The sequence below is a fragment of the Brachyhypopomus gauderio genome, chromosome 2 (genome assembly GCF_052324685.1).
Source record: "Brachyhypopomus gauderio isolate BG-103 chromosome 2, BGAUD_0.2, whole genome shotgun sequence".
Lineage (NCBI taxonomy): Eukaryota > Metazoa > Chordata > Actinopteri > Gymnotiformes > Hypopomidae > Brachyhypopomus > Brachyhypopomus gauderio.
Genome location: NC_135212.1, coordinates 17,251,351 through 17,277,694, shown reverse-complemented (window position 1 = coordinate 17,277,694; position 26,344 = coordinate 17,251,351). Strand labels below are relative to the sequence as shown.

General features: G+C 43.6%; 1 protein-coding gene across 14 annotated transcripts in view; it reads left to right on the top strand.

The window, feature by feature from the left end:
• The window catches only part of ppfia1 (PTPRF interacting protein alpha 1), a 58,658-nt gene that overhangs the window by 3,899 nt on the left and 28,415 nt on the right, over window positions 1-26,344 (top strand). For all 14 annotated transcript variants that reach the window (XM_076989176.1, XM_076989145.1, XM_076989147.1 and 11 more), the window contains exon 3: window positions 18,927-19,028. In XM_076989176.1, the coding sequence (XP_076845291.1) occupies window positions 18,927-19,028 (102 nt within the window). The remainder of the gene's footprint in view (window positions 1-18,926; window positions 19,029-26,344) is intronic.

Below are 26,344 nucleotides of genomic sequence, written 5' to 3'. Positions count from 1 at the left end.
GTGTTTACGACCAGATAGTAATTTAGGTTTATTTTACATAGCCTAAACTGTGGACAGATCTTTTAAGGCTCAAAGTACAGGTGGATCGAAGTGCAGTCCATTTAGTCCTGGGTAACAAAATGATTATTTGATTCTGAAATCCACTGATAGAATTAGTTTGGTTTAGACATTTTGAGTGAGAGAAGGGTCCCTCGTCCACAGGGTGGGAAACGTGTTGTAGCTATCATTCAGCAAGGCCTGCTGCCCTCACCTAACACCTAACTAACCTAGGTCCTTTGTACAAGATAGCTAAGTGCTCATTCTCTCAAGCGCTGCACTACATAGCGTTTCAAAATTGTGGGTTAATTTGATTAATGCTAATTAGTGTTAATTAATCAGCTATGCCAGATCGTTGCCAGAGCTCTTGAAAAGCCACATCCAGCCATGTAGGTCAGCATCACTGAAAGTGTGCTCACCTCTCATCACATCTTGGCGTGTGTATCTGCTGGTAGCATATCATTACGTATTACATTATGAATTCTACAACGTGTTTTAATGTCCTCAGTTTGCCACATTATTAAAAATAATAATATAGAACTACTTAATCACATATTATCTGTATGATACTATATGTGTCTACTGCTATACATGTGTGTGTGCTTGTGTGTGAACAAAAACACGATGATTTGATCCTTTAAACAACAGTCGGGGGGGGGGGGGACAACCTTTATTTGGGTTCTAGTTAACGTCATGCCGGTGTGAGCGGTGCTGCTAGCTGCAGGTGTTTTCGCTTCTATCCTATCGCCAGGCTATCGATAACGGTAGCTTCCTGCTCCTGGTCTGCATTTAGCACACGCACTGATTGAATTTCTGTTTTGTTGTCTGACTCACGTTTTCTCTTTCTGCGTTTTGGAGCCAGGCCAACATCATTATTTAGCCATACCATTACTGTGACTATTAACGTTACTGTGACTAGTATTAACATTGCTGTGACTAGTATTAACATTGCTGTGACTAGCCTCACCATTACTGTGACTATTAACGTTACTGTGACTAGTATTAACATTGCTGTGACTAGCCTCACCATTACTGGGACTAGCATTAACGTTACTGTGACTAGTATTAACATTGCTGTGACTAGCCTCACCATTACTGTGACTATTAACGTTACTGTGACTAGTATTAACATTGCTGTGACTAGCCTCACCATTACTGTGACTATTAACGTTACTGTGACTAGTATTAACATTGCTGTGACTAGTATTAACATTGCTGTGACTAGCCTCACCATTACTGGGACTAGCATTAACATTACTGTGACTAGTATTAACATTGCTGTGACTAGCCTCACCATTACTGGGACTAGCATTAACGTTACTGTGACTAGTATTAACATTGCTGTGACTAGCATTAACGTTACTGTGACTAGTATTAACATTGCTGTGACTAGCCTCACCATTACTGGGACTAGTATTAACGTTACTGTGACTAGTATTAACATTGCTGTGACTAGCATTAACGTTACTGTGACTAGTATTAACATTGCTGTGACTAGCCTCACCATTACTGGGACTAGTATTAACGTTACTGTGACTAGTATTAACATTGCTGTGACTAGCATTAACGTTACTGTGACTAGTATTAACATTGCTGTGACTAGCCTCACCATTACTGGGACTAGTATTAACATTGCTGTGACTAGCCTCACCATTGCTGTGACTAGCATTAACGTTACTGTGACTAGTATTAACATTGCTGTGACTAGCATTAACGTTACTGTGACTAGTATTAACATTGCTGTGACTAGCCTCACCATTACTGGGACTAGTATTAACGTTACTGTGACTAGTATTAACATTGCTGTGACTAGTATTAACGTTACTGTGACTAGTATTAACATTGCTGTGACTAGCCTCACCATTACTGGGACTAGTATTAACGTTACTGTGACTAGTATTAACATTGCTGTGACTAGTATTAACGTTACTGTGACTAGTATTAACGTTACTGTGACTAGTATTAACATTGCTGTGACTAGCCTCACCATTACTGGGACTAGCATTAACGTTACTGTGACTAGTATTAACATTGCTGTGACTAGCCTCACCATTACTGGGACTAGCATTAACGTTACTGTGACTAGTATTAACATTGCTGTGACTAGTATTAACGTTACTGTGACTAGTATTAACATTGCTGTGACTAGCCTCACCATTACTGGGACTAGTATTAACGTTACTGTGACTAGTATTAACATTGCTGTGACTAGTATTAACGTTACTGTGACTAGTATTAACATTGCTGTGACTAGCCTCACCATTACTGGGACTAGTATTAACGTTACTGTGACTAGTATTAACATTGCTGTGACTAGTATTAACGTTACTGTGACTAGTATTAACATTGCTGTGACTAGCCTCACCATTACTGGGACTAGTATTAACGTTACTGGGACTAGTATTAACGTTACTGTGACTAGTATTAACATTGCTGTGACTAGTATTAACGTTACTGTGACTAGTATTAACATTGCTGTGACTAGCCTCACCATTACTGGGACTAGTATTAATGTTACTGTGACTAGTATTAACATTGCTGTGACTAGTATTAACGTTACTGTGACTAGTATTAACATTGCTGTGACTAGCCTCACCATTACTGGGACTAGTATTAACGTTACTGTGACTAGTATTAACATTGCTGTGACTAGTATTAACGTTACTGTGACTAGTATTAACATTGCTGTGACTAGTATTAACGTTACTGTGACTAGTATTAACATTGCTGTGACTAGCATTAACGTTACTGTGACTAGTATTAACATTGCTGTGACTAGCCTCACCATTACTGGGACTAGCATTAACGTTACTGTGACTAGTATTAACATTGCTGTGACTAGTATTAACGTTACTGTGACTAGTATTAACATTGCTGTGACTAGCCTCACCATTACTGGGACTAGTATTAACGTTACTGTGACTAGTATTAACATTGCTGTGACTAGTATTAACGTTACTGTGACTAGTATTAACATTGCTGTGACTAGCCTCACCATTACTGGGACTAGTATTAACGTTACTGTGACTAGTATTAACATTGCTGTGACTAGTATTAACGTTACTGTGACTAGTATTAACATTGCTGTGACTAGCCTCACCATTACTGGGACTAGTATTAACGTTACTGTGACTAGTATTAACATTGCTGTGACTAGTATTAACGTTACTGTGACTAGTATTAACATTGCTGTGACTAGCCTCACCATTACTGGGACTAGTATTAACGTTACTGTGACTAGTATTAACATTGCTGTGACTAGTATTAACGTTACTGTGACTAGTATTAACATTGCTGTGACTAGTATTAACGTTACTGTGACTAGTATTAACATTGCTGTGACTAGCCTCACCATTACTGGGACTAGTATTAACGTTACTGTGACTAGTATTAACATTGCTGTGACTAGTATTAACATTGCTGTGACTAGTATTAACGTTACTGTGACTAGTATTAACATTGCTGTGACTAGCCTCACCATTACTGGGACTAGTATTAACGTTACTGTGACTAGTATTAACATTGCTGTGACTAGTATTAACGTTACTGTGACTAGTATTAACATTGCTGTGACTAGTATTAACGTTACTGTGACTAGTATTAACATTGCTGTGACTAGCATTAACGTTACTGTGACTAGTATTAACATTGCTGTGACTAGCCTCACCATTACTGGGACTAGCATTAACGTTACTGTGACTAGTATTAACGTTACTGTGACTAGTATTAACATTGCTGTGACTAGCCTCACCATTACTGGGACTAGTATTAACGTTACTGTGACTAGTATTAACATTGCTGTGACTAGTATTAACGTTACTGTGACTAGTATTAACATTGCTGTGACTAGCCTCACCATTACTGGGACTAGTATTAACGTTACTGTGACTAGTATTAACATTGCTGTGACTAGTATTAACGTTACTGTGACTAGTATTAACATTGCTGTGACTAGCCTCACCATTACTGGGACTAGTATTAACGTTACTGTGACTAGTATTAACATTGCTGTGACTAGTATTAACGTTACTGTGACTAGTATTAACATTGCTGTGACTAGCCTCACCATTACTGGGACTAGTATTAACGTTACTGTGACTAGTATTAACATTGCTGTGACTAGTATTAACGTTACTGTGACTAGTATTAACATTGCTGTGACTAGCCTCACCATTACTGGGACTAGTATTAACGTTACTGTGACTAGTATTAACATTGCTGTGACTAGTATTAACGTTACTGTGACTAGTATTAACATTGCTGTGACTAGCCTCACCATTACTGGGACTAGTATTAACGTTACTGTGACTAGTATTAACATTGCTGTGACTAGTATTAACGTTACTGTGACTAGTATTAACATTGCTGTGACTAGCCTCACCATTACTGGGACTAGTATTAACGTTACTGTGACTAGTATTAACATTGCTGTGACTAGTATTAACGTTACTGTGACTAGTATTAACATTGCTGTGACTAGCCTCACCATTACTGGGACTAGTATTAACGTTACTGTGACTAGTATTAACATTGCTGTGACTAGTATTAACGTTACTGTGACTAGTATTAACATTGCTGTGACTAGCCTCACCATTACTGGGACTAGTATTAACGTTACTGTGACTAGTATTAACATTGCTGTGACTAGTATTAACGTTACTGTGACTAGTATTAACATTGCTGTGACTAGCCTCACCATTACTGGGACTAGTATTAACGTTACTGTGACTAGTATTAACATTGCTGTGACTAGTATTAACGTTACTGTGACTAGTATTAACATTGCTGTGACTAGCCTCACCATTACTGGGACTAGTATTAACGTTACTGTGACTAGTATTAACATTGCTGTGACTAGTATTAACGTTACTGTGACTAGTATTAACATTGCTGTGACTAGCCTCACCATTACTGGGACTAGTATTAACGTTACTGTGACTAGTATTAACATTGCTGTGACTAGTATTAACGTTACTGTGACTAGTATTAACATTGCTGTGACTAGTATTAACGTTACTGTGACTAGTATTAACATTGCTGTGACTAGTATTAACGTTACTGTGACTAGTATTAACATTGCTGTGACTAGCCTCACCATTACTGGGACTAGTATTAACGTTACTGTGACTAGTATTAACATTGCTGTGACTAGTATTAATGTTACTGTGACTAGTATTAACATTGCTGTGACTAGCCTCACCATTACTGGGACTAGTATTAACGTTACTGTGACTAGTATTAACATTGCTGTGACTAGTATTAACGTTACTGTGACTAGTATTAACATTGCTGTGACTAGCCTCACCATTACTGGGACTAGTATTAACGTTACTGTGACTAGTATTAACATTGCTGTGACTAGTATTAACGTTACTGTGACTAGTATTAACATTGCTGTGACTAGCCTCACCATTACTGGGACTAGTATTAACGTTACTGTGACTAGTATTAACATTGCTGTGACTAGTATTAACGTTACTGTGACTAGTATTAACGTTACTGTGACTAGTATTAACATTGCTGTGACTAGTATTAACGTTACTGTGACTAGTATTAACATTGCTGTGACTAGTATTAACGTTACTGTGACTAGTATTAACATTGCTGTGACTAGTATTAACGTTACTGTGACTAGTATTAACATTGCTGTGACTAGTATTAACATTGCTGTGACTAGTATTAACGTTACTGTGACTAGTATTAACATTGCTGTGACTAGTATTAACGTTACTGTGACTAGTATTAACATTGCTGTGACTAGCCTCACCATTACTGGGACTAGTATTAACGTTACTGTGACTAGCCTCACCATTACTTTCGATTGAGTACTGGCCCACTTTGAGTGCTGAAGGATGTGTTTTTTTCCTTCTCCACCCACACTAATAATGGCATGTGATTATATGTAGTTATTATGTGTCCATTGGGCATAGTAGTAGTAGTATATGTGTAATAAGTGTTCATACTTGTAGTGTAAAGTCTTTCATTCTCAAATAAACGTATGAGATCCTTCATCAGTACTCAGTCACGGAGTTTGGCTGGCCTTAGTTTGGATGTGATGATCTGATAATTTGATTTGATGACCCTGAGCTGTGTTAGTCACAGGCACACAGGGGTCCCTCAAAGTGTCATTTGCTATGGAAAGAGCCGTCTTCTCCAACACTTCCCTTCTCCCCGTCGGGGGCCTTTCTGATTCTGTCTGCACTGAGACTGACCGATGGCTCCGTGGGGAGGAGGCGGAGACTTTGCTCCGGAAGCGAGCGAGATGATTGGCGCTCGGCCTGTAGTGCTGCTCCTTGTCGGGCGGGCTTGTCCTGCTGATGACGCTGGAGTCCCGGAGTGGCGAGCAGACACACCATGCGCACTGTGGCTGAGGTGCAGGAGGACACGTTCGTTAGCGCTTCATAGCTGCGGCCCTGTAGACCCGTTCTCTTCATTGGCATCTTTAAATCCAGGCTGAAATTCATAAGTAATTATTAGTGTTATATACTGCAAATATTTTTAAATTATTATTTAAGCCACAATGAGTATATATTTGTTAAGGTAAAAGGTTTGTGAAGAAAATTAGTTCTGTGTTTTTAATAGCTATTGTTTTGGATGAAGGAATGATAAACAGATGGTGTACCACTGGGGGGGGGGGTCTGTGTAGCCATCTCATACAATCTCTTAAAGAGGATGAATTCTAGTCAGCCTCCTATAAACTGAAGCTTCCTATTTCTTCAATCAACTCTTTTAACATATTCATAACAGCTGACACTTTTTATCACGGAGATGTACTTGTGTTCACTCCTTTGGTTATCCGGATGGGGGGGGTGTATGTGTGGGTTGCATGTTACTGTTTAAGAGCACAACTAAACTCCCTGTTTCCTTCCTGTTCCACCACTAGAGCTTTTTAAATAGATAACTGCCCCCCCCCCCCCCCCCCCCCTTAGAAGGCTTAGAAGGCTGGCTTTGAAACCCCACCCCTCCCCTCTCCCCCAGCCCTCAGCGCCCCTCCTCTCTCCCCCAGCCCTCAGTGCCCCCCCCCCTCTCTCCTCCCCCAGCCCTCAGCGCCCCCCCCCTCCTCCCCCAGCCCTCCCCGCTGCCATTCCTGCGTCCTGCCCAGGCTCTTCCCGGAGCGAGCGCCTCTCCTGAGGAATGTTCAAACATTCCAGAGACCAGGACTCACTGCAAGGCAGGCAGGGCTGCACACCTCACCGGGTCTGCGCTGGTCGTGCCACGTGTGTGTGTGTGTGTGTGTGTGTGTGTGTGTGTGTGTGTGTGTGTGTGTGTGTGTGTGTGTGTGTGTGTGTGTGTGTGCGCGAGTGCTTGGCTTGAACTGTGATTTCACCATGAAGTACATACGAAGTAGCACTACCACCACTTGTGTATATATTATAATTTCATTTTATGTGTATGTATGGTAAAAGCTTTTTTTAAATTTTGCTAAACTTTAACTTTTATTGTTCATATAGGAGTCTCCATCACGAGCTCTTCTGAACTGTTCTTAGACAAGCATGAAAGCGTCATGGTATTGGGAAAAGCTTTCAAAGCTCTGAGCACTTTTCCTATTCAGATGAGCCTTCCAGTCCAGCGGCACCCACCGATTGTGCCGCCGGTGCCAACTCCAAAGGCTCTGGCTGCAGTTTCATTACAGCTTTGGCTTTCTGCGCCTCCTATTTCACATTTCCTCACTAGCTGAAACGCCTCTAGCTCACCAGAATCTGCAGCTCCATCCAACTCCTGCTGTTGCCAGACTGAACGTGTGCAGGGAAACTAAGTGAATATAGTATGATTATAGTATGATTTTACTTCAGGCTACTTGTGATCAAGTTGCAGACGTTGGTGTTTTTACTCTGGCCCATTTCTCCAGTGTTTCCTCCTCTGTTTCTCAGGCCGGTTCCCCAAGCAGGGGAAAGGGGGGTGTGGAGCCCTGTCCTATTCTCTTTAATTGGGCTAACGGGGGCTGATCTCTGTGTGGCTGTGGAATATTGTGGTTTGGGTTAAGTGTGTGTCTGTGTGAGAGAGTGTAAGAGCACTGTTTAGTCTTTAACCTCTGTCAGCACATTGGATGCTTTGTGATTGTGGGAAAGCCAAACCCGATTCACGTGATCCTATTATTTATTTATTTATTTTTCCCTTTTTTGTAATGAAAAAAAAGAAGTGTTGAGAGTGCTCATTAGCTCTGTAATGACGTGAGGAGAGAAGGGTGGAAACAGTGGCACATCCACCTTAACTTCTTTACCTTTACCATTTAACTTCAAACTCATTTAGCTCTTCCACCTAGAGGACTGCATGTGTGTGTGTGTACACATGCACTCCCTACACAGTTGCTTACCCTGTTGCCAAATACCTCTTCTACCTTGAGGTATGTGAAAGATTTTGGTAGATGCAGTGATTTCTGCTTGATGTGGATAGTTGTAATTGTGCATCTTAGGCTGGAGTGTAGTTTCCTAACCCAAGCCTTTAACAGGGGGCTCATCAGACTTCTCAGCTGAGTCTTCTAACACACCGCTCCGGAGACATTTTGAGTAGGCAGTGGACTCTTATTGATTTTACACTGCAATCCAGCCGCTTTATCCATGAAAAGCCCTTACTAATCCCAGCTGCTATAAGGAGACACTCTCCCTCTGACTCTTCATCTCTAATCCCAGCTGCTATAAGGAGACACTCTCCCTCTGACTTTTCATCTTTAATCCCAGCTGCTGTAAGGAGACACACTCTCCCTCTGACTCTTCATCTCTAATCCCAGCTGATGTGAGGAGACACTCTCCCTCTGACTCTTCATCTTTAATCCCAGCTGCTGTAAGGAGACACACTCTCCCTCTGACTCTTCATCTTTAATCCCAGCTGATGTGAGGAGACACTCTCCCTCTGACTCTTCGTCTTTAATCCCAGCTGCTATAAGGAGACACACTCTCCCTCTGACTCTTCATCTCTAATCCCAGCTGCTATAAGGAGACACACTCTCCCTCTGACTCTTCATCTTTAATCCCAGCTGCTATAAGGAGACACACTCTCCCTCTGACTCTTCATCTTTAATCCCAGCTGCTATAAGGAGACACACTCTCCCTCTGACTCTTCATCTCTAATCCCAGCTGCTATAAGGAGACACTCTCCCTCTGACTCTTCATCTCTAATTCCAGCTGCTGTAAGGAGACACACTCTCCCTCTGACTCTTCATCTCTAATCCCAGCTGCTATAAGGAGACACACTCTCCCTCTGACTCTTCATCTCTAATCCCAGCTGCTATAAGGAGACACACTCTCCCTCTGACTCTTCATCTCTAATCCCAGCTGCTGTAAGGAGACACACTCTCCCTCTGACTCTTCATCTCTAATCCCAGCTGCTATAAGGAGACACACTCTCCCTCTGACTCTTCATCTCTAATCCCAGCTGCTATAAGGAGACACACTCTCCCTCTGACTCTTCATCTTTAATCCCAGCTGCTATAAGGAGACACACTCTCCCTCTGACTCTTCATCTCTAATCCCAGCTGCTATAAGGAGACACACTCTCCCTCTGACTCTTCATCTCTAATCCCAGCTGCTATAAGGAGACACACTCTCCCTCTGACTCTTCATCTCTAATCCCAGCTGCTATAAGGAGACACACTCTCCCTCTGACTCTTCATCTCTAATCCCAGCTGCTGTAAGGAGACACACTCTCCCTCTGACTCTTCATCTCTAATCCCAGCTGCTGTAAGGAGACACACTCTCCCTCTGACTCTTCATCTCTAATCCCAGCTGCTGTAAGGAGACACACTCTCCCTCTGACTCTTCATCTCTAATCCCAGCTGCTGTAAGGAGACACACTCTCCCTCTGACTCTTCATCTCTAATCCCAGCTGCTATAAGGAGACACACTCTCCCTCTGACTCTTCATCTCTAATCCCAGCTGCTATAAGGAGACACTCTCTCCCTCTGACTCTTCATCTCTAATCCCAGCTGCTATAAGGAGACACACTCTCCCTCTGACTCTTCATCTCTAATCCCAGCCGCTATAAGGAGACACACTCTCCCTCTGACTCTTCATCTTTAATCCCAGCCGCTATAAGGAGACACACTCTCCCTCTGACTCTTCATCTTTAATCCCAGCTGCTATAAGGAGACACACTCTCCCTCTGACTCTTCATCTCTAATCCCAGCTGCTATAAGGAGACACTCTCCCTCTGACTCTTCATCTCTAATTCCAGCTGCTGTAAGGAGACACACTCTCCCTCTGACTCTTCATCTCTAATCCCAGCTGCTATAAGGAGACACACTCTCCCTCTGACTCTTCATCTCTAATCCCAGCTGCTATAAGGAGACACACTCTCCCTCTGACTCTTCATCTCTAATCCCAGCTGCTATAAGGAGACACTCTCCCTCTGACTCTTCATCTCTAATCCCAGCTGCTGTAAGGAGACACACTCTCCCTCTGACTCTTCATCTCTAATCCCAGCTGCTATAAGGAGACACACTCTCCCTCTGACTCTTCATCTCTAATCCCAGCTGCTATAAGGAGACACACTCTCCCTCTGACTCTTCATCTCTAATCCCAGCTGCTATAAGGAGACACACTCTCCCTCTGACTCTTCATCTCTAATCCCAGCTGCTATAAGGAGACACACTCTCCCTCTGACTCTTCATCTCTAATCCCAGCTGCTATAAGGAGACACACTCTCCCTCTGACTCTTCATCTCTAATCCCAGCTGCTATAAGGAGACACACTCTCCCTCTGACTCTTCATCTCTAATCCCAGCTGCTGTAAGGAGACACACTCTCCCTCTGACTCTTCATCTCTAATCCCAGCTGCTGTAAGGAGACACACTCTCCCTCTGACTCTTCATCTCTAATCCCAGCTGCTGTAAGGAGACACACTCTCCCTCTGACTCTTCATCTCTAATCCCAGCTGCTATAAGGAGACACACTCTCCCTCTGACTCTTCATCTCTAATCCCAGCTGCTATAAGGAGACACTCTCTCCCTCTGACTCTTCATCTCTAATCCCAGCTGCTATAAGGAGACACACTCTCCCTCTGACTCTTCATCTCTAATCCCAGCTGCTGTAAGGAGACACACTCTCCCTCTGACTCTTCATCTCTAATCCCAGCTGCTATAAGGAGACACACTCTCCCTCTGACTCTTCATCTCTAATCCCAGCTGCTATAAGGAGACACTCTCTCCCTCTGACTCTTCATCTCTAATCCCAGCTGCTATAAGGAGACACTCTCCCTCTGACTCTTCATCTCTAATCCCAGCTGCTATAAGGAGACACTCTCCCTCTGACTCTTCATCTCTAATCCCAGCTGCTATAAGGAGACACACTCTCCCTCTGACTCTTCATCTCTAATCCCAGCTGCTATAAGGAGACACACTCTCCCTCTGACTCTTCATCTCTAATCCCAGCTGCTATAAGGAGACACTCTCCCTCTGACTCTTCATCTCTAATCCCAGCTGCTATAAGGAGACACTCTCCCAGCTGCTGGAGTTCCTCCCTCCACACCTCTGCTCTGCCTTCCTTGCGGAATCTCTCAGGATTTGTTTCCCACAGGTTTTCTTTCTCCGTTTTATTTCTCTGATCCTGCCTCGCCTGTGCAGCTGCATTCGATGATCTCCTCCTCCTCCTCTCAGTCTGGCCAGGCCCTGTGGAGGCGGGGCCTGGCTCTCCACACAGAACTGCACGCACTGTGCACCGTTTCTCTCAGTCATGCCAGTTCACCGAGTTTGTAATGTGGGAAATTCCAGCAAACTTGGAATCAGTAAGTGAATTTGCAGAAATAAGTGGATCTGATCAATACCACAGGTGGTGTGTTATCGGTTCAGACTGTAGTTACACAGCCAGTAGGCATTCCTGCATCTTCTAATATCTGGTGTTGGTCAGCAGGTCTTATCAGCATCTTCATAGTGTGCTGAACATTTACATGTCAGATAAAAACGAGCTGCTCTTCATCAGCGGGAATGACGTAGAGGAAGTAAAGGAAAACGTCAGATAAAATTAAAGATTAGAACAGAAAAGGGCTTTTGCGTATTTTAACTGTGCATATGGTATGGGTAAGATTATCTGCTTCCTGAGTGGGATTCCTCCCAAAAGTGCATAAGCCTCCATCTTGGGTGTTTCTTGGAAACTCTACCCCATCAATCCAGAAATTCATTTAGGGCACTCTGGGCTGGGGAATCTTTGTTTCATGTACTATTTGCTTTAATAAAAGGATTCTAGCTATGACATTCCCATTACTGTGTGACCTTTGTTGTTTTGGTTCTTTATATTGATAATCCATAAGCGAAATGCATTCTGATATTCCATGAATCCACCAGAATATAATTGCTTCATCTAAGCTTCCCTCTAGGCCTTGGACTGGAAGTCGAGGCTGTTGGTAGAACATCTCTGGGTTGGGTGGGTGGGTGTTGTATTTCCCCCCTCCATGCCTGTATCTGTGTGTGTTCTTTTAGCCCAGCTATGCCTGGGATCCAAACCTGATCTGTAGTACCCTGAAAATATTGTTCCTAGCGTTTTATGTAGTAAGAATGGCACACGATAGGGGTGAGTGTGTTGATGGTTATAGGAGTGTTGATGAGTAAAGACTTCACCCAGTGTTTCACAAGTGTGTGTCTGAAACTCCTCTATTACAGCTGACATTTTATAGTAGGCCTTTGTGACGTCAGCCGTGTTGCTCACGCTAGCAAGTCTGGACACCCAGCCAAGATAATACGTCCTGCCTTCTGCCGTGGCATTGAGGTTTTAAAAAACAGACTGATTGTGTGGACTGTGCTAGTGTCACTGTAGTCATAATTACGTATAGTAATTAATTTGAAATCAGCGCTGCAATCTTTTTCCTTAATGTCCTGCTTCCAGCGCCTCAGCACAGGGCATGCGGTTAATTTTGCTGCCCTGTAGTTCATCACGGGGTTTGTCAGATGGTTTTAGCCGTCAGCTCGTGGAGCTTGTTGTCCTTCGCCCATAACCCATGGGTTACTGTGAGTCTTTGATCCTGGCCCCGCAGGCAGAGATGGACGCTGTCTCTGCAGCCGTCTCGCCCACGGCACGTCAAATTGTCTATTTCTTGCCCCACGGGTGCCGTGTGCAGTGACCTCTGCGTGTTGTGTCCTGCGAGTTTCTTGTTCTGTCGGCGTGCCTGTGTCTGAGTGTCTGTCTGAGTTGCCGTGACGGACTCCACTGATGCTCCAGAGCTCCATGCACTTCCATGAGCAGCAGTTCAGTTTCAGGAGTTTCAGCACTGTCCCCTCATGGGTGTAAAAACACCCTTCCCTTCTGTTAATCTTGGATTTTCACAGATTTGTGGAAATTAAGGAACTGTGTTGGGCAAATGGGACCCCGGGCATGATTAACAATAATTAAAACACTGTATGAATGATGTATTGTTGTTTTATTGTTTTACTTCTCACAGCAGCTAAAGTGCTTTGTTTGCATTAGCTCTGGAGTTCTAGATCAGCTGTTTGCTACTTTGCAAAATGTACGGTTCCTTCTTTTTTTCTTTTTTTTTTTAACGTGCTGAAAAAAAAATGTCATTTGAAAATTTATTTTGGTAGAACTTAAAACTAGAATACTTCCCTCCCACAGTGGAAGAAGATAGTTTGGGGAAAGTTTGAAATATTTGGGACGATATTGGGCCCATGAGTTTGCCGGCGCACTGTTTGCTTGCCTGTCAGTCTGGGCTTGTATATTCTACATCTGTGAAGTTACAAGATATTTTTGGCCTTTGCCTTTCCTTTTTTTCCTTTTTTTGTCCCCCACATTTCTTTTTTTATACATCCAAAAACTCTGCAATATTTTACAAGGGGAAAAAATTACGCCGCTCCTTTAAAAACCTTCACATTCCTTTTATGTACTGGTATGTTTTGAGCAATATATCTTTACACTGAATGGGATGACAAAAACCAGGGGGGGGGGGGGGGGGGGGGGGCTCTGTCGTTGGAGACAAAGGCCGGTCTGTTCCAACTGCAGTGGCAGGTTTGCCAGGCCGGTTCAGCACCAGATGTGAGTTGAAATAGCAGGCTCGTGAGAGGCCCGTGTCGTCAGCAGTCGTGGCCACCGGCCCGGCCATGCAGAGCGCGGACCCTGCGTGGGGCCCCTTGGCGCCGGTCGATGCAGTCGATGACCTGCTGCACCAGCCTCAGCTGGATTTCACAGTGGCTTATGTAACGCCCAGTGGCCAGTCAGCACTCTGTGAACCCTGGGACTGTGAGAGCTCCACCGAGCTACTGGAGAGTCACGGTGCTCCTGAAAGGAGTTGACCATGATGAAAGCTCTTCAGGAATAAAGTTGCAGTGCAGTAAAAGCAGAACTGGCTGCATTCTACAGCTTCTAAGAAAACAGACAGAAATATGGCAGGACTTTAAGGAAGAACATGATTGGATCCAAATATCATTTATGGAGTGGTTTTGGATTGGTTCTGAGGAAAATGATTTGATTAGGTGGATACAGTTTGTGGATAAAGTTTGTCTTCATGTGACATTGATTGTTAATTAAGTTATTCTGGTCAAACACATATTACTGGAGTTTGTCAAATCCATGTTGCATCCCACGGTCTTCAGCTCAGATTAATCTTATCAAACCAGATAATAAGATTCTGTTTAGACTATTTGTAATCTGGTGGGAGAACCCAGATCATAATTATTTTTCTAAGATGCGTCTCCTTCTCAACTGAGCAAAGGGGAAATGAAACTACAGTTTAATCATAGTTCAGTTGTCTTATTTAAATGAATGTTTTAATTGTTTGGATATTCATTTGTCCTCATATCGTGCAGGTCTAGTAGGGATTGGGCCTTCTGCAGCAAAGCACCTTCTCAGGAATGTTGTACTACCAGCGATGGGACAGGTCGGTTAAATGGATGTTTACACATCTCCTGAGCTGTTCATTAGTCTGCATAGTGGAAAACCATCAAAGGCTTTTGGTGGCCGCACAGGCTGGAACTATCCTGAAATTCTTGGGAAGGTGATGTTACAAAAGAAACCTAAGTAATCAGATTGCTACTTAATACATTAGTCATTTGGATTAGGTTACGGATACAGATTTTTTTGGATTGGTAATCAATAGTCTGTACTAGAATATATTATGCTCCAAACACTGGTTAGGAAAAAAATGTTTAGGAGATTAAGGTAGAAATGAATACCATGATGATTAGAAATTGATATCATTAATATCATTTTGAACCATTGTGTTGTACAAGCTGCAGTGCGTGTGTGTGTGTGCGTGCGAGTGAAACTACTGAGCATTAATGCAGGCTGCTCTGGAGGAATGGGAGTTTGGAGAGCTGGTTGAATAGTCGGATAGCATGCAGATTGACCCTCTGTCAGCAGGGTCGCGGTGACAGATGAGCTTCTCTATAGTAACCTCATCCTGCATGTTTTCTCCTGCTCAACATCTGCGGGACGGACGAGGGGCCACAGGACCAACACGCTGCCTCATTAGCGCTCCACATGCACTGCTGCATATTTCATGATGCCATGCAGCTTGTGTGTGTGTGAGCACGAGAGCATTGCCTGTGATCGCTTTAAACAGATAAAACTCATCCCCTTAACTGCCCAGTTAAAGCCAAATAGACCTCAACCTTTGTCTCCCAATTATGACATCCTCTTGTGTTTCAGACGTTTATGTCTTAACACAGTGGCGGATGGCAGCTTTTGTAGGATGTTTGTTTTTCACACGTTAACTTGTTCTCTACTGTTGAGTGAATTTTTTAACAAGGAGGGGTCTTACTTTTCATACCTACCAACACCCATCTGGGTGTCATTTCCTTTCAGCTCATAGTAATCTAGGAAATGTTTTGCCATCAAATGTTTTGAGGTTTTCTGCAATTGGAAGAACTGTTTTCTGACTTGTGAAAGGATACCCTTCTTCTCATAGCATTTGCTGTTATGTTGGGGCTGTTTGTTGGCTGATATACAAATGCTACCAAAACGAATCCATTATAATCACTGCAAGGTGTGGACCTGGGGCCAGAAAGTTTTAAATAGCATCAAATTTTTTCCTTTCTTTTGGCGTTAGAAGTATATTTGTGTCAAGACATAATGCAGAAACGGAAGTATCAGTTGGGTCTGTTGAAGGAGTAACTCTTCAGAGTTGCTGGATCGCGAACAGGACCTGTTTTTCATCTCACACCCACTGATGTAAGCTCCTCCCCTTCTCTGGCTATACCCAAATAGATTACCAGCTTGGGCCCACCCCACTCCAGCATCCCTCCTGTGACATCACACGGGGCTGACATCCGAGAGCCGGCGCAGTAATGGTTTACGAACTGGGGTGTGCCGACCTCCCACAGCTCTTTACCTTGCAGCCCGACTACGTCACAGTACCGGGAGGAGGGCCTCCATCTGGAAGCACCATCTCTCCTGCATGTGCCTTGCTGAATCTCCTGGAGTTGATGCGATTCTGAAGGTTGGGAGATTTATGTCACTTCCAATCATTGAGCCGTTGGCTTGGTTTCTATTGCAGCATCTGTTTGCTGGATGCTGGTGATGTGATGACAAGCTATTGTCTGACGCACAAAACCCACCCAGGAAGCGTGAGTCATCACAGGGAGCGGGAGGCTAAGTGCCCGCAGTTTACAGTGTGTGTTTGAGCAAACAGAGGCTGGTACCTGTTTTTCCATAAGCCCTCCGTGTTCTCCACCCTTTTCCGCTGATGCAAATCAAGCTGGGGCTGTTCCCTGCTCCACCCGTGATGTAGCAGGTGCATCATGGAGAGATGACAAGCCAGACCCACCTCAAAATTGTACACAAACACAATCAGTAATGACTGTCCAGTAGTGATTCTGGATATTCAGCATAATTAATGTAGGACGTCTTGTCACTGATGTCCAGTGTGGTTTTATCCCTTTAAACAGTCCCTTTACTTCAGTAATTCACTGTGGAGCACTGTAGATTTTGTGGAAGCAATATGCAGAGCATCCTGATATGGGGCGTGTGTGTGTGTGTGTGTGTGTGTGTGTTTCCCTGGGCGCTGTGATCTGTCTTTGGGGGTTAGTGTGGAACATCCATGCTTGGAAAGCAGGGTTTTGTCTTTGGTCCTTGCTGCCACAGGGATTCTGGCCATGTGATGGCCGTAAAGAAGGCCCGCGAGCAACGACGTGGTCCATGATCGGAGGAAACCTTGTGGAGCAGGTTCCCTTGTTGGAGTTTGGTGATTGCATTGCAAAAGTGAGCCATTTGTGTTGCGATATCCTTTACTTAATAGATAAAGGATGATGTGCTTACGGTTTCATCTCTACATTGTTCTTATATATTCTTTCTGCTGTAGGACTTTTGTCTGTGAAAATCATTCCCTAAACATAGTGCATGACTGTGGCTGGTGGCTCTGTTAGAAATGAAACTCTGGTTACAATATGTTTCTGAACCTAGGATCTCCTCTCCTCATATAAAACCCCCTCGTTTAAACAGCCCTTGACTGTTCTGGTGATTACGTGGGTGCGGCTTCTGTGATTTCTAAACATTTCTTAATCAACATTTCTCAGTCCAGTAATATGTGGAATCCCTGCTAATCCTTACACAGTATGCAAGGCCTACAGGTTCTAGTTGGCTTTAAAAAAAAAATCTTTCCCAGGATGCATTTGTGTACCCAAGTTACGTTTTTACAAATAAGCGAAAAGCTCTTTCAGTTGTAATTTGAGCAAAAGTGTTATGACAGCCACAGAGGAAGAGGAATCTTGTTTGGTAGCTCTTTGGCGAAGGGGAGGAGAAGCGTCTGAGTGGCGGTTTGGTCACAGTTAACGGTCCAGCGGGTTTTAGAATAACACACAGACCTCTAATTGGCCTCCTGATTCTCTGCGCTCAACTCCCAAGGGTCTTTAATGACTGTATTACTCTGTGATCTCTGGTGCGTGTTGGTGGGAAGTGCCCTGCTGTTTTCGAGTATGCACCTCTGTAACATCAGGACCCCTCTGCTTGTTCAGGCCTTCTCCGTTTTTGATCGATAAGACCAGGATGACCCACTCAGTTGTTTACTGTCTCCGATAAGTGTCTGCTTCTCTGCTTACAAATAAGCCAACTATGATGTGTAGTATAACCCAGGAGGAGCAGGAGTGTCTGAGGGGAGAGGAGCAGGCTGATCAGTAGTGTCTTGCAGGACCTGAAGTCTTTGGCTCTTGCTCTGGCTGCATCTTTGATTACACTGTGGAATTTGCTGGAATTCAGATCCCAGTCTCCTCTGTAATTATGTGTTTTCCCACCCACTTGCCTCTTGTCATTGGCTATGGAGGCATGACTGGCACCAGGCTATGGCTAATTGAAATACAGCATGAGGACATTGAAACAGGGGTGGGCCCTCCTTAGGACTTATGCAAGTTTTCTCGATATCTCTTCTTTGACTTCCTCTGCAAACTTCAAGAAGATTGGAAGCTATTTAAAGAAACGGGATGCAGTGACTGTCAGTAGTAGCCCAGTAACTACGTTTCCTGCAGAGATTCAAATGGAATCTCTCTCACACACACACACACACACACCCCCACACACACACACACACACACACACACACACACAGCTTCTCCCAGGCATTCTTACATTCTCTACACTGCGGCTTGAGTTGCTTGAGTTTTGTGTGCTGAAAAATGGCCTGCCTCCATTCACTGGAAGCTATGATGCATTTAATCTGCTGATCTTCTGCCAAAGAGGTTAGGAGAGCGACTGGCCTTGTAAGGAGGCACGGCCGCCTGCACCGTTCGCCTCTCCTGTTTTGTTTGGCTAGTGATTTCAGGTCGGCATGAAAATGTCCACATGTCCTATTCCCATCTTTTCCAGTTTGGGATAGCACCGTCTCTGACAGCTTTATATGGTCTAATACGGCTTCACAGGAAGGGTGTCCTTTTTTTACCCTGTGTTCCATGCGTTTTTAAACAGAAATAGTATGGCTTTCTGCTGACGTGTTTTTGTGTGTGTGTGTGTGTGTGTATATGTTTGTGTGTGCACGCGCACTCAGGAGTTTGCGGCGCTGACTAAGGAGGTGAATATGTGCAGAGAGCAGTTGCTTGAAAGGGAGGAGGAGATCGCTGAGCTGAAGGCAGAGCGCAACAACACGCGGGTAAGTGCAGTTCACCCCCAACTACCAACTACCCCATACACCTCCATCTACCCCATACACCTCCATCTACCCCATACACCTCCATCTACCCCATACGCCTCCAACTACCTCATACGCCTCCAACTACACCATACACCTCCATCTACCCCATACACCTCCAACTACCTCATACGCCTCCAACTACACCATACACCTCTAACTAAAGTCAAATTCAAATTTATTTGTATAGCGCTTTTGTTGCGCATGTTGTCACAAAGCAGCTTTACAATCATATGGGTCCAGATCCCTAATGAGCAAGCCAAAGGCGACAATGGCAAGGAAAAACTATGATTGTGGGGATTAGGAAGAAACTTCGGAAGGACCAAGACTCAAAAGGGAATCCTCAATTGGGCGGCCTGTTAGCACAAGTCCGTGGTGCGCAGGATGGTTCTACAGATAAAGTTAAGGTCCTTCTTCCCCGGCCAAGTAGTCACAGTCCCTTCGGTGGTGAGCCTCAGGTAGGAGCTAGCATCAGCACGTCCTCTTGCGAAAATGGCACAGCCAATCCCGGCATCAGTACCAGCATCAGTATCAGACCATCTCCCAGTTGCTTGTGGGTGCTTACATGCAATCGTCTAGGGTAGAAACATGTAAAAAAAAAAAGGACAATACAGACTGAGTGTGTCGACATCAATTTAAACCATCATTGATTTAAACGTAAATAGTTCACGTGCCAGTGATTAGCATGCTGCTCCGGCAGGCTAAACTATAGCAGCATAAATAAAGAGAGGGTTTCGGAGGAGACCACAGTCATGAGGGCTCACTGAGACATTGTTTTCCAGTCAAGTCATTGTCACAACTGAGTGATGCCATGACACAGCTGAATGACAGATGATGATCAACATCTCAGATTACCAGAAATCTCAATGTCTGGGGGCTCCCCAAGCCCCACACCTTACAAGGGGAATATTAGCTGAAGGCTTCATTAAATAGGTGAGTCTTAAGTCTAGATTTAAAGATTGGAACTGTGTCAGAATCTCGGATTGGAGCTGGAAGACAAGCTCTGCCTCCGGCTATAGTCTTACAAATTTTTGGAACTAGGAGAAATCCAGTATTTTGGGAGCGCAAAGGGTGAGATGGGTTGTAGTAAGCAATGAGTTCACTCAGATATTGTGGGGCAAGACCATTTAACGCCTTAAAGGTTAACAGAAGAATTTTGAATTCAATTCGATATTTAATCGGAAGCCAGTGTAATGCCGCGAGAGTGGGACTCACTCAGTGCTCACTCAGTGCGGTCCGCAAATAGATCAATAATGATTTAATAATTAAAAGAAAAAAACCGATAGAGCAGGACTTTTTTGTTCTTGTCACGTAGGGCTACACCGCCCTCTCCCGTGTCGATGTTGTTCCTTGCCCAGTTATCCCGTCCTGCATGTCTGTTGCCCTGGTTTCCCTCTGTCTGCCACGCCCGTGTCGTCATTGTGTTCAGCTGTGTCTAGTTTAGTCCTGTGTACTTGTATCTCTGTCTTTCGCCCGTTGTCGGTTATTTGTGGATTAACTGTCATCGCTGTTCTGGTATTTTCCATCTCCGTTGTGTTTCTCCATTGTGAATGGCTCTCCTGTTACGACTCCTGCCTATCCTGTTGACCACTTGGACGGCTCTCCCGTTTTGACCCGTGCCTGTACAAACTACTTCGCCTATGGAATTTCCCTTATTAAATCTCGCTCTTCTCAGCGTTTGTGTCTGCCTCCTCGCTCTGCAGCGCGTTACACGTTACAGTTCTTTGATATGAAGGAGTTCAAATTCCTTTTTGCACTTTTTTATTAAGCAAATGTTTTGTCTTTGTTTATTAAGGACATGCTAATGCATTTATAAGCAGAAAATAGATGTATGTTGGTGCAATAAACATACAGATCTGAATTCATTTAAAATGTGTTTTTATTGAGAATAATTTGCAGTGTCTTTCATATCCAATTATTTGAAGTGTGTGGTCATGTGGCCCTCCAATAATAGTGCTGAAAAAATGTTGGCCCTCTTTATCATGGAATTTGCCCATCCCTGATTTAGAGCATCCAATTAGAAGACTATTACAGTAGTCCAATCTTGACGAGACAAAAGCTTTAGGCCCAAGAATCAGCATCTCAGTCTTATCAGAATTTAGTTGAAAAGAATTAGACACCATCCAGTTTTTAATGTCCTGGAGGCAGTTCTCAATCTTGAGTAGTAGTGATATCATCCGGATTGGAAGATCTATACAACTGAGTATCATCTGCGTAGCAATGGAAGCTAATACCATGCCTACGAATTATTGTGCCCAGTGGTAGCATATATAATGAGAATAATATAGGGCCCAGTACAGATCCTTGTGGGACGCCATATTTTACGTTAGAATGCTCTGAGCATTTGTTATTTACTAGTACAAATTGGTAACGATCTGTCAGGTAGGACCTGAACCAGGAGAGTGCTTGACCCCTTATACCAATGAGTGTGTCCAGCCTATTAAGTGTTAACACCATCAGAAACTGCATGAAGCCTGTGTGTAACGTTGGACAACGAGTTGTCCTTCTCAACACGTTTCTAAACTGACGAGATCCTGCAGATTTCTCCTCTGCAACATACGGAGAATACGACCCTTCCTTTCACAGGAAGCTACTCAAGTGCTTGTGCAGTCTCTAGTAATCTCTAAGTTGGACTACTGCAATTCCCTACTTGCAGGTCTTCCTCTATGGGTCATCAGACCTCTACAACTAATTCAGAATGCTGCAGCACGACTGGTCTTCAATCTCCCCAAGTTCTCACATGTGACTCCTCTGCTACGCTCTCTTCACTGGCTTCCAGTAGCGGCGCGCATCAGATATAAAACCTTGATGCTTGCTTACTAGGGGTGTCACGAGATCTCGCGAGATGTAACTAAGCGAGATTTCTCGTCGCATTAAAAATCTGTCTCGTGAGATTTTGATCCAGCAAGCATCCAGAATGACGCCGGAAAATTCAGGTATTACTATTGAAGATGCTCCCGCCACTTTCAAATCGTTTGTTTGGCAGCATTTTGGGTACCCGGCAGAAATTATAAATGGCAAGAGAGTGACTGATAAGACGCGGACCATATGCAAACATTGTATGAAAATAATGCTGTATACCACGTATGTCAAAGTCAAGGCCCGAAAGTCAAGTCAAGAGTTGATTATCTATGACCCCCTGGATGATATTTAATTACTATTAGAACTGGCCCGCAGGCCACAGCCGCCCGATGGTGTTTTGCACGCACAAACATTACATGTTCCACAATGCAACGGTAGCCTATGAAGTCACTGCAGCGCACACAAGTGGCGAGGGTCTTCGCGGCGAAAATGACGTAATCGCAGTGGCTCTGCCCATGCGCAAGGGCGTCGCACGCTGTTGATTCACAAGGTCGTGCACCTCTCGAATTTTGTAACTGCTCACACCAGTTAAACTTAAAATTTTAGATTTTAATTTTTCTTAAAATCTCGTCTCGTTCTCGGGAACCCAATATCGTTTCTCGTCTCGTCTCGTGAGCTGAGTGTATCGTCACACCCCTATTGCTTACAAAGCCAAAAATGGACTGGCCCCTCCCTACATGATGTCCATGGTCACAAGCCGATCTGTACAGCAAACACTCAGAACCTTAAGCTTGGCTCGACTCGAAACTCCATGCTTAGTCTCATGGAAGACAAAGCTCCAGACTATTCTCCGTCCTGGCTCTAAGATGGTGGAACGATCTTCCATTAGCTGCTAGGACTGCAGAGTCTATTCCTATCTTCACCTGTTTGTTGAGTTCTTACCAGAGCACTAACTCAGCTGATACCACTTGCCGTGGTTCTTAAATTGTATGTCTGTCTATGGTGGTTTGTGCTTCTTGGCAAACGTGCCAACTTGCAAAACACTATGTAATGACATTGACTCTTGTAGTTTAGTAGTGGTCTGACTCAATGGTATGTTGAATTCTGGCCTATTCATACTATTACCTAGGATGAATTCTGTGGTCAGATGCAAAGCACCTTGTAAGTCGCTCTGGATAAGAGCGTCTGCTAAATGACGTAAATGTAAATATTAAGTAGGATATTATGATCAATGGTGTCAAAACTGATTGTGTCTGGGTAGATTGTTCTTGATGTATTGTGATTGTATTTTTATTTACTGTGATTTTACTTTTATTGATATATGGTTATTGTTTCCTTAGTTGGTTGTACTATCTGATTATCGTGGTTGGTAGGATCCTAGTAACTGTTGCACTGCATTGTGTGTGCCCCCTCCCCCCCCCCCCCCCCCCCTTTTTTTTTGGTACGTTGTTATTTGTACATTTCTTGAGAAGCCAAAGGCAAATTTCCACTTCGGTGGACAATAAAGTAAAAGTAAAGTAAAGTAAGTAAAGTTCTTTTATGAGAAAAGAAATGTGTCCTTTATCAGAGGATATTAAGAGATTGTTCAGTACTTTAGTAAGTGCCATTTCAGTGCTGTGATGGGGTCTAAATCCAGACGGAAATAACTCACATGTTCTGTGTGTAAGAAGGAAGAGAGTTGTGAGGAAACTACTTTCTCTAAAAATTTTGGATATGAATGACAGCGCAATGAACATGTCATGTTTGCAGGGTTCATACACCCTGTGCAATTCAAGCACTTGTACGTCACTTTCAAAGTCCATTTCTATATTTCCCAGGACTTTAAAATTAATTAAGTTAAATATTTATACATATACTCAAAATGATTCAAAATAATTCGCTTTTTTAACACATTATTTAATGGTTGTTTATTTTCAAAACGTCCAATCTTAACGTCTTCACGTTCTTTCATATTTCGCACTGGAATTACAAGAGGTTCGTATTTGTTAACGTAATACAAGAGAACTGTTCAGTCAGATAGTTATTTGTTGTGATTGGATACAAGCACCTACAAACTGGGAGATGGGAGACAAAACCTTTTATTAAAAAAAAAATTTCAGACAACATCAAAACTGTAGGTTTATACAACTTATGTGAACCAGCTACATGTAATATTATAAATTGCTCACCAGTTTGTTAATAACAAATAAGAGGTATTTAGACATAAAGTCGACAGGGCTGTTTGTCAATGGTTGTATTGTACTGAAAAGTCCCAAATACCTTACCTTTTATTAAACATAATATTTAAACAAATAAATAATAACAGTGGTCGAATACTGGGGAGATGGTACCATTTCTTTTAATGTAGTAAAAAGCTAATTATTTCGAATAATTTTGACCATATGTGTATTTGTATAAATATGTAACTTAATTAAGCTGAAGGTGCTGGAAAATATTGAAAGTGGACCTTGAAAGTGCCGTACAAGTGCTTGAATTCCACCTTGTGTAGGTGTATGAATCCTGCAACATGACTTGGTGCAAAACAAAACATTTTACAAAAATCCAGAGGTGCACGAGTTCGTGACGCCACAGCGGAGCCACCGTGCTTGTGTAATTTTTTCCGCACAGACATTCGCACCAGTCGCGACGCTTGAAGTATAAGCAGCTTTGTGGGTGGTGCAGCAGATTGATCTTGTTACCACCAGCCGCAACAACTTTTGCAATAAATGTCTGTTTGGTCCACGTCCGACCTTAAAAACCCTATGTACTTCCTGACAACATACACGGCTCCTTTCTTTGGCAAAGTTCCTTTGGGGCATCATCTTTTACTTCAGTGTTTGGTAGAACTTCTGGTTCAGAACGTCCCTCATATTCATCAAGCTAGATTTGCGCTCTGTTGCATGTGCGCTTAGCAGCACAGCAATAAATAGTGTCCCCTGAGAAACAGTAAACGACTGTGTTGTGTTCCGGACATGTTTAGGCTATTTAAAGCGGTGTGGCCGGTATATGAAAAATTCTTATCATAACAAAAATAAACACCGGTTTTCAGTGCGAACCGGTATACCGCCCAGCACTACTTCCGCTCCCCCCCGTTCTGATGACCCATGGCTCTTGTGCATCAAAATCTCACAATAGTGAGCCCTGATCTGCCTTGTCTTCACAAGGTCCACGATAAAGATGTCTAGATTTGATCTAGAAACCAGTAATTGGGAAGGATTTTCTCATGAAGCCGTGTGAGGGCTGTGCCTGTCTCCTGAGAACACAGGGGACCATGCTCCACATGAGTGTGATGGGGACTGATCTTCACACTGCAGATGCCCCTTCACCCCAGCAGAGTGTCCCTGCCTCACTCCGGGGGGGGGGGGCGGGGGGCGGTGGAGGCAGACGCAGGCCTGGGTCTAAGAGCTTAGATGTCCCAGCGCCCCTGCCGCATGCACTCCAGGACTTACCCCGAGTGAGCAGCTGCACTCGAGGCATCATGGTTACATTGTTGTCGGCCAGAGGAGGATGTTCCCCTTTTAGTGTTGGTTCCTCTCAAGGTTTCTTCCTCATGCTCTAGGGAATTTGTCCTTGCCACTGTCTCATGTGGCTTGCTCACAGAGGGCTTGGACTCACACATGAGTAAAGCTGCTTTGTGACGATGGCTGTTGTAAAAGTGCAACTTAAAATCAACTTGACTTTGACTTTGATTTTGACTTTGACATCATGTCAGAACAAATTGAGTGTATGACCTTCATAACGGGACTTGAATTTTTACTTTATACAGTGTTAATGTCCCAGTTTCAGTTCTTTTCAGTGGCCACAGATTTTTACTTTAACACACGTATTGTTACATTGCGAGTTTATAATAACATACTCTCATCTATGTTGAAACAGTCGTTGTCTTGAGAGAAAGAGAAAACATTAATCCTACTTTATAACTATAGTATTAAGGAGCTTGATTGTGCTGTTTGTTGTGGTGTTGACTTAAACATGGGGAATGTGAGACAAAACATGCTACTTTCAGTGAAATGGCCAGTCCTGGTGCGCTAGCTGTACCCGGCTGGTGCTAATTCAATGTATGAAAATGGAGAAATAGTCAGCCTGTTAATTCAGCTTATTTCCTCCTCAATGGCGCTAACAGATAATGGAGCGTAGAAAATTAAACCCTTAACCTCTTTCACATTTGGTCCAGGGGCTTTAGACCAACTTCACCTCTGTCCCCGCAAACTTCCAAAGCCCAGCACCCCTCAGCGTTGCCCTGAAGCCCCCAGATGGTTGGTAGGAAGCAGGTGGAGGCATCTAATCCTTCTGCTTCTGCAACCGCCTGGCACAGTTGGCACCACGCCGGAGGGCGTGTGTGAGGGGGAGGGACGGGGCTCTGGAGTGAGGGATTAGTGCCAGTCTTAGAAGACCAGTTTCAGCTTTGTTATCCACACGGCCCAGCTTGGGTCCCACTGAGCACTCGGGGACGTTGGGACAGAGCTCCCTGGCATAAGCTGATGAGTGAATAAGCG